General features: G+C 35.2%; 1 protein-coding gene and 1 long non-coding RNA gene across 2 annotated transcripts; both read left to right on the top strand.

Moving 5' to 3' along the window:
• Positions 1-3208: 3208 nt before the first annotated feature.
• Positions 3209-4389, top strand: LOC133518230 (uncharacterized; the record flags this gene model as incomplete). Its single annotated transcript, XM_061851862.1, has 1 exon — positions 3209-4389. A coding segment is annotated over one exon (537 nt), but the record flags the coding sequence as incomplete, so codon positions are not given.
• Positions 4390-6362: 1973 nt separating this feature from the next.
• On the top strand, positions 6363-7521 carry LOC133517859 (uncharacterized). The gene is made up of 2 exons (XR_009799416.1): positions 6363-6924; positions 7176-7521. It is a non-coding gene; the product is annotated as an uncharacterized LOC133517859 (long non-coding RNA).
• The last annotated feature ends 2439 nt before the right edge of the window (positions 7522-9960 follow it).

Here is a 9960-nt window from a genome sequence, read left to right as displayed (position 1 = left end):
CGTTCTGATTTTCATCGTTTTCATTTTCATCACCTTAGTTGCTCTACAAAGAGGACAAATTAATACAAATACTCAAACGGTAAATACGTAGTTAGGGAGTTTCGTTCTGTTTATCATCAGCAGTTCCACTACACTAATTGCCAGTTTTTGGATGAAAATGCTTAATTTGTAGACAAACAATACAAAAATCACTATATGTGTACCTATAAGATTTTAAGTGTTCCCTCAATTCTTCATGGATTCCATCATTAGAACTTTGAACCCGGGACGGGACCATCGGCTTTATAGGCAGGGTCACTGCCCACTAGGCCAGACCAGTCATCATACATTTTACTTGACAAATAGAGATGATTATTATTTATTTCTTTTGTTTATGATAAAAGGTTAAATTTGATTGATCTAATATCTGTTCTAAATATTTTTTACACAGTTTTCAACATACATAAATACATCTTAAAACTACACTATAACTCGCATATTAAAATTGTAAATCCGAGCTCTCGTTAAAAATGTTGTCCATAGTTTTCCTATTGTTGTACAAGTACTATTTAGTAATTTTTGATGGACTATTCCCGATATTTGGGTTTCAAGTTAATGCAAGATATTGTTTTAACAATACTATCAGAAAAACTGGATTTTTGGTTAACAGCCGGTTATTCGTAAGTATATTAAAATAAAAACCGGTTACATTCTATAGTTTCAAGGAATAGGAGCACATGATTTAAAAAGTTGCATTATTTATAAAAAAAATTGCTGACTCTACAATGCATGAAGTGGGCACGCCTACTTGACACTCGGATAAACGTGTTACTCACATGGGTAATGCATTATTTAGCTGTCGCGCTCACTCAATAACAAGGAAATTTTTAATTTTATTTAGAAAAAATATGTTTTCAAATGTTATAATAGTACTTACGAATGAAAAGTGATACCGTGAGCTTTGTTTTTGTGCTTGGAGCTATTGAAGCACTGGAAAAAGGCGCAACACGGCATTCTTTGGCAATATTTTATCGAATTTGATGACAATGTTGACACTTCAGCGTCACCCATACGACTAATTCAATATAGGTCCCGGAACCTATATTTTGTGGCTCACGATCGACCGCCTGGTACCTCATCTACCCCTATTACGTACATCAATGATACATACAGATTACTATAAACAGCTGCTTATGTATTTGTCCGATTTCGGAGCAGCTCGTCTCGATTCGTGCGAGTTTCGTAGAGTAGTACCATAGAAATAGGATAGTATAGAACGACTGTCAAACTTCAAAAGTGTGACCAAAAATGAAATGCAAGTGTGTGCGTAAATTGTCTATGTGCGAACAAAAATAGTGATGTCATGTTACAACATATTAATAATCTATCGATGTTTAACTGCTTTATCGACTACTTTTTCAAATGTGTTTGTTTTTATAAAAAATGTAATAGGTATGAGTATTATTACTACTATTAGACCTTATTAGCGCCTTTAGTACCTTTAACTTTCTTTTACAGCGGACGCATAGTAAATAACAATACTGATAGTGATAACCGAGGCTACAGTTACAGTCGTTTCAGTCAGCATCAAAATGGTCAAATATATAGGTACACATGTGTCACAATGGTCAAATATATATTGTTACTTATTTTACAGTACATATGGAGCTACTTTACCGCACTAGTGCGATAATTAGCACATTACGTAACTATATCGAACATTTTAAGGGCCATATGTATTGTAATACATTTGCGAATAGTTAATTCGAAACTCGTGTCGACTTAAAATCGTATCGCCACTCATTGCGATTTTTTATTTTTCTCACCTGGTTTGGTGTTCTGGGACGTTTACTTACTTACTACTTACTCCGTTGGCTCAGCGACCCAAAATGAGACTTGGCCTCCGACACAAGACAGCGCCACTTTTCTCGGTCCTGTGCGACCTCTCGCCAATTGTCGACTCGAAGCTCGCGCAGATCCGCCTCCACCATGTCGCTCCAGCGATACCTAGGGCGTCCGATAGGACGTCCTGCTAGGCGACCCAGGTACGCTCTTTTTACGTTTTTTCGTTTTTACTTGACTAAATTACTAACGTAGTCCGATCAAGCATTATGGAACCCGGCGCTGTCGGTAAAGCAGGTGACTCGCGTTTATAAAGCAGGTTTCTGTCGTATGCGGGTGTGAGTGGTGTAACATGTGCAATGTCGTTAACACAAACACATGCTAAGTGTTAACAGTAGGCGCAAATAGTTGACTTACCAAAGAAAATTTGAAATTCGCGCCTTTTCCGCCTGACAAGTTGGGTTGGGTGTGTATACGCTGTCTTGTGTTTCCTTGTGTTAGCGGCAAAGCCGTGGAAAAGTGGTTAAAATGTAAGTAATGTGTTGGAAAGTGAAGTTTAAATTTATCGCTGAACATGTGCATCTTCAAAAAAGGTATTATAACAATCGTTATTATTTTACGTCGGTTATAAAGGTTAATATCTTAATGATGTCTTGTGAACAACTAATTCCATACCTACTAATATACCGACAAGTTATCGATACAGTCATATGAACATTTTGTCAAGCCCTAGCGTAAAGTAACAGTTTAGGTTTTTACACAAAATATTCTAAATTATTGACTAATATCATGAAATATTAACACACAATTGAAGAAAAACTTATAATGAACTGTATAAATTGGCTTTTTACACTTTTTATGCTGTTAATTTGATATAATATCGTTACGAAAATTTCGCTACGATTATCATAATTACCTGTGAAATGAGTATTTCCCTGGGTTTTTTGGCCCTGAAACACAACAATCCGGCACACAACATGACACCATCTTCACTAAATTACTTACTTAATATTTATTTTTGATTTTGATTCTCGTATATTTTTAACGTTAAAAAATACGGCAATATGATTTTGGCCGCCTCGGCCGCCTTCGAATTCAAAAAATGGTTACGTTTTCTCATATGTAGTCTGCCTCTTTCACACTCGTGGCTTGTTCATATACGTGATGGCTTCCCTTTCGCACACTTCATCTGTCTGTCAAGCGAAGCGTATGACAAGTCTCTGAGTAGTACAATACGTCTAATCGCACGCACACAACGCCGTGTCGAAGACTGCCGAACTGAAACGACGTTAGACGAAGTGGGGAGCGTGAGGTTTTTTCGTTACGGAATTTCTGGATTCGGTCCCCGCGCTCAAGGCCCGCGATAGAAGCTATGCAATAGCTTAAAAATGAAGAAATATTAGAAAAGATGAAAGTACAGTGTTCCGCTTATACCGCAGGGTATCTATGCAGAAAAATTTCAAAAACAATTGACTGCCAGAGCTGCTTACAGACTTACGTAAGCAGCTCTAAAGAAGAACACCACGCCTATATTCAATACAGAGAATATAAAAGACTAAAACACAATAACCTTCAATATCCCACAGAAATGTTTTTGAAATTATACAGAGAAGCAAGTGTATCCATGATCCATAATTTCTTAAATAGTAATTGCTTCAAACGAAATGTTGGTACTGACCTGCATTGCAAGTTAAGCCAATTGAGGATTTCTTGGCTGGGATGTGCAGAGCATGGCAATATTGTAAAAAGAATATTTTTAACCACAGTCATAAAACTGCATATACATAACTGGTGTAATATTATAAATAAAATTTTAAAGGGCGACATAGAAGAAAAATATGCATCCAAAATGGAAGAACCACAAAAATTAGCGTATAAAAAATATAAAACACATAAACTTCGCCAAAGAACATTAAATAAATAGTAATATTCTTTCGTTTTGAATGCATATTTTTCAGCTATGCCGCCTTTTAAAACATATTTAAAACCGGGTATATCGCGAATTTAAAACCATAAGTTTTGGGCAAAAATTTTATTTTTTGGTACAAGCTTTTATCGCTGATTGTATTTTTTTTTCACAGGCAACTAATACTGATAGAGACAATTCTAAAAACCCCAAACACAATTAGTTGCGCTTATTTATCACAGCGTTCCTATGGCTACCTCCTGTCTCCATCATCAGATCAGCGTGATGGTACCATAATATTGCATTGTCACCCGACTTACATATGTATGCAAATTTCCAGGTTCATCGGAAACCGGGAAGTGGGTCAAATTTAACTTGCAAGATTTGTCCTATTCATACTAACAGTAGGGCTAAGATGGTTCTATTTTTATCGCTTGTCACTATGCCCGTCACTTTCGCACTTACATACTTGTTAGAACGTGACAGGCATGGTGACAAATGATAAAGAGCCGACCATCTTAGCAAGTTAAATAAAAGCTTATAATATTTAAAAAAAAATCGCGATTGACCCAGTTTTAAATATGTTTTAAAATGTGTTCAAAGCGCGAAAGTTTGAAAAGTTATATGTCGCCTTTGTTATAAATAAATACATTAAGAAATAACTTTGAGTTTTATTTTTTAAATGATCATAATTGTGTATTTATAAATCCCTATTGCGGTTATCGATTAAATCATCGCATCACTATTTATTATCGATATCGATTATCGAATTTCGACAGCACTAATACGTCAAACTTGACAGCTACGTCCACAGAGTATGTTACTAAAAGTATCACTACTGTGGCGCCACATCGGACCAAGCGAAAACAGGGCGTAAGTGACTGTCGTATCTGTTACGAAGTAACTAATTAATAATCTGTGGTGCTATATACAGAGTGCGGTTCTCAAATCTTTTAAGTAATTTGTAAATAATTATGATGTCAATATTATTAACTGATTAAACCAAGCATGTGCATAACAAAAAAAAAAACATTATTTTAATATGATAGACATTGTAGAAACTTTGAATATTAATTGGTATCCCCAACTTGATGACATATTTTCGAGATATTTCCAAAACACGTGAATGGTGGAGCTTAGCATTTAATTGCGAAATATTTAAAAAATGGGTAAAAAATGTTGTGTGATAGGTTGTAGAAGTGAAAGTTTTGCTGATTGTGGTATATATTTTCACAGGTGACCACAATCATTAAATTTTACGATAAAAATACAAGACTATAATAGGGTTGTTTCCATCTAAAAATCTTAGGGCAGAATTGTATCCCAATAAATTCTTTTGGATTATAAGAACATATTAAACTACTTTTAGGGGACCTGTAATGACCATATTTTTGTAAATATTGAATTTAAAAATATCTTTTGGCACACGTCACGTGACCAAAACCGTAAACTGTGACGTCACACAATTTTCAAAAAGCGTTTTGGGCGCGAAAGCATCTGTCAAAACGTATATTTTGTTAATTTAACGTATTTAAAGCCGTTTTTAGTATAAAAGATGAATTTTAGAACGTAATACAAGCGTTTCAATAAATTGGAAACAACCCTATTGTCAAACTCATTAGGAGGACCATGATGTCGGCACGATGTGATAAGTAGTTAAGTAGGTATGTCTATATTTCGGCATGATTAAATTGGTGGAATGATAACTATTACAGAATAATTAATTGCCAAAATTGAAATCCAAAGTCCGAAACGGTTTTACTAACTATTTATATATACCTACCTAATCGATTCGATATAGGTTGGACACACATTTTCGTCAGTAGAAAAAGGCGGCAAATTTTAAAACTAGTTGCAATCACAGATCTACGACGAGTAGAAGACGCTTAAAGAATTAATGATAGTTAAAGTGTGCAAAACGTAAGCCATCACGCATTACATATGCGTATATACCATGAGTGCGAAAAAGGCAGACTACAAATGAAAAATTGTGTCCATTTTTTAGTTTGACAGTGGCGGCTAACGGTCGCCATTTATTAATTTTCAAAGACATGTCCGGCATCGTAACACCTTAAGTATTTTAATTAGAAAATATTAATCTCATCCACATGGAATCCAGGGCTATAACCGCCAAAAATCGAAGTTCATCAATTGCGGGCGTTTTTCTATGTCACTCTTATTACGTCTTAGTGAGAGTAAAAGAGAAAGATTCCCGCAATTTGTGAATTTCGATTTTTACGGTAGGCCCCCAGTTATTAGTATGTGTAAGCGAGAACGAATATCGACAGAAGTTACGGCGGACCACCTATCAGCTATCAGTAACAGATTTTAGGACGACTAAATTAAGTAAGATTTTGTGAAGCGTTTTACAGAAGAGAATAAACTGTATCCATCCCTTTTCAGGGGCCATAATACTGGCACAACAAAAAGACAGTAAGATTCTCTCTGACTATGCACAAATGAGAAAAGATCTTGGCCAAACTATATATTCCACGTTATCTTAATATCCCAGATACATATAACTTATGGTCACCCTAATTAGAAAGAGATGCAACGCCCCACCTTGACTTCTCATGTAGACACACTTTTTGGCTAATGTACCCTATCCGGTTAATCTTATATATAAGTCCGTGGTATCCAAGGCCTGTCGACTTCCTTAGAAAGATATGACGCTTCATAATTGCGCATGTGTGGTCTGACGCTCTGGAAATAGATACCAGTTATTAATATAAAAATATTTTGCTACAGCAACATTGCTCCTATCTGACTTTGTCTATTCAACTTTGGGAACAAATAAAAACATTTTTATCAAATATTTTGATTTATGTCACACTACCATATGTAAATTATTATTATTTTATATAAATTATTACCTATTTCAGTTTGTCTTTGTCTATGTTCATAAAATCTATGGAGGTCAGAGGCACATATCGGTATATCCATAAAGCCTTGCACTTGGGTCTGGCCGGTTAGAACATAGACAAAAGTCTGCAATGTCAATGCTGTCAAAGTAATTGACTATTTTCATTTTCAAAACTATCAGTTTTCATATAAAATGATTAAATAACGATTTATGTTCTTGAAATAGATTTATTGATTAATTTTTAATATTAAAAATCCACCGCACAGTATCTCCGCTCAGACTCGGTTAAAGTTTAATCCATTGTACTAAACTAAGAAACAACAATTATTTCAAGGTAAGAAATATTTTAATCTATAAATAAAATAAGTGTACTATTGCCAAATTCAAATACATAAATTTAATCTTACCACCCTCTTAAGTCCCACGGACGCCCTATCGCATCCAAAATTACAATCAAAATTCATCATAGATGTAAAATTTTACATTGTTTTAGCCGGCAATTTAGAACTCTGGTAGCTATTAGCAAGGTTAGTAATTAGGGACATAGGTTATAGTATTGTTTAAAATGTGACTGTTTTGTTTTAGAGGGTGAACGTGAGAAAATAATCCATCATTTCCTTGGAAAGGCTCAAAATCAAAAGGCACGGATCCGCCACATAATTCCGACTAGTTGTAGTTTCTCGGTGACCATCAACAAGACCGCTGCATTGAGCTGTGGAGCAGAAAGTGTCCGACAGTCGGATAGATGTAATAACAACTTTGTCTGTTATATATTCATGTAATTTTTAGTTTTTTGGGCTGATATATGTGATATGATTACAAGTTACACTAATTGCAATTGTGGAGTAAAATCAGATGTGCCAAAGATCATGTTTTAGATATATAAAAAGCTATATTAAATGCAATAAATAGTATATGTATATATATAAAATTGTTTTTATCATGAAGATTTTAATGACTTCTATTTATTGTTATGAAGGTGATCTGGGAATTAAAACATGCGCTAAAAATAGACGACCTAAACATAAATAACGCCTTAAAAAAATCAATAGATAATCACACGCACAGGATAGGTTAACTATTTGGTACCCACATCAATAATGAACCGAAATTACCGACCTGTGGTCTCATTGAATAAAATTCATATAGGTATGTAGATATTATATGGAAGTGTCACAGTTAGTTCAACAAGCCCCGTCCGATACATAAATTTGTATAGAAAATGACTTTTTTCCTGCCTATTGTATGTTTTTCGAACGAATTAAGCTCTTTTGATCCTAATATATAGGAATAAAAATATTTATAACTTGATAATAAACTGTATTGTTACCTTTTATATTGAATAACCGGCCAAGAGCATGTCGGGCCACGCTCAGTGTAGGGTTCCGTAGTTACTCTTCCGTCACAATAAGCTAAACTGGAGCTTAAAGTATAGTAAATTGTTAACCAAGGGATGAAACGGTACCTTTCACCCGAGTTAAACAAATAGGCAAATTTGCATAATCAGTACCTAATTAAAGTAAGTCTTTTTACTATGAAGGGAAAACTTTTTGCGACAACTCAAAAACAGCTAAACTGATCATGTCCGCTATAGTTTTCATTTAATGTCTTTCTTAAGCTCTACTTCCACGATTTTTTTCATATTTTTTGGACCTATGGTTCAAAAGTTAGAGGGGGGGGGACACATATTTTTTTTCTTTCGGAGCGATTATCTCCGAATATATTCACTTTATCAAAAAATGTTTCTTGAAAACCCCTATTAGTTTTGAAAGACCTTTCCAACGATACCCCACACTCTAGGGTTGAAGCGAAAAAAAAATTTCACCCCCACTTTACGTGTAGGGGAGGTACCCTAAAAAAAATTAAATTTTTAGATTTTATTGTACGACTTTGTCGGCTTTATTGATTTATATATGCATGCCAAATTTCAGCTTTCTAGCACTAACCACCACGGAGCAAAGCCTCGGACAGACAGACAGACAGACAGACAGACAGACAGACAGACAGACAGACAGACAGACAGACGGACATGGCGAAACTATAAGGGTTCCGTTTTATGCCATTTGGCTACGGAACCCTAAAAAACTTTAAAATATAGATATCATTATCTCTTAGGACAAAAGATGCCTGTGATTTTGATTAATATGTAACATAATATTTTTTTATTTGATAGATACTAATTTAAAAACCTCACCCCAACAAAAAAAAAAAAAGAAAAAATACAAAAAGAAATTCCGTCGCCGGGATTCGAACCCAGAACCACTAGCTAGAACTGGATCACTACCTACCAAAACCCGCCAGGCTAAACCGGTTGTCAATTTTAGTACTGAGATACAAAGAGAGCGCCACTAGTATAAACGAACTTTTGAAAGGGGCATTTTTTTGTATGGAGTTAGCGTTCTTCTCCTAGTGAGTATTATATTCTTTGGTGGTATCTCTATGCTTAAGGGTGGCAATGGCAACATTCATTAAATGCATTATTTGCATTTGGCTTAAAGGACTCGCAGCCAGGCCATAATAGTTTTAGAAAAAAATTGCATTTGACAGCTGAATAAAAATGTGATTCAGTTACTTGGTTCAAAATTCTAATCGCTAGATAATAACTGTCGTAATCGTTTGTGATATTAGTCTACCATAGTGGAACAATATGTGTTAATGTTATACCAAAAAATAAACTCAGTGCTGCAGCTACTCAAGCTGATATATCTACACCGAATTATTTGGTGCACCCTGGTCCGTTCAACAGTTGCAAGTGTTGCAACTAATCAAGGATTACGATGAAAAAGAACGGTTAGTGTATCTGACATGAAATTGAGTAACTATTATATTTTGTACTTTATTTGAAACGAATCCAAAGTTAACCGTACCTATCTATACGTAGTAATTACACATACATATATAATACCTATTCTTTTACCTCGGACGTGTTGTCGCCCATGATTGCCGCAAGAAGGATGTGGCGTATCTTTTTTTTATGAGATATTTGAGTCGCAGAAAACTTTTGAGTTCGTTGTCACTTAATTCCTCCTATATGGCTTTATTGATTTTGAAGAGTTTTAGTAGGTACAGTACCTACCTCTTTATGTAGATTTCTGGATGGTTAGATTTAAAATAGATAATTAAGAGCGCACAGATTTTAAGGCTGGAGCACACCAAAAAGCTCGGACAAGGGCTATAACCGCGAAAATCGAAGTTCGTCAATTGCGAGCATTTTTCTCTGTCACTCTAATTTTATCTTAGTGAGAGTAAAAGAGAAAGATCCCCGCGTTTTCACGGTAGGCCCCCAGACCAGCCGGCGTAGCCAAGGTGATGATCGCTATCGCTTCGACAACGAACCGCTTTGTGTCTCTCTATCCACTATCACTCTTCT

This window comes from Cydia pomonella, chromosome 5 (assembly GCF_033807575.1).
Source record: "Cydia pomonella isolate Wapato2018A chromosome 5, ilCydPomo1, whole genome shotgun sequence".
In the NCBI taxonomy this organism is placed as follows: domain Eukaryota; kingdom Metazoa; phylum Arthropoda; class Insecta; order Lepidoptera; family Tortricidae; genus Cydia; species Cydia pomonella.
Note: the sequence above shows the minus strand (reverse complement) of the source record. Positions and strands in the feature narration are given on the sequence as shown.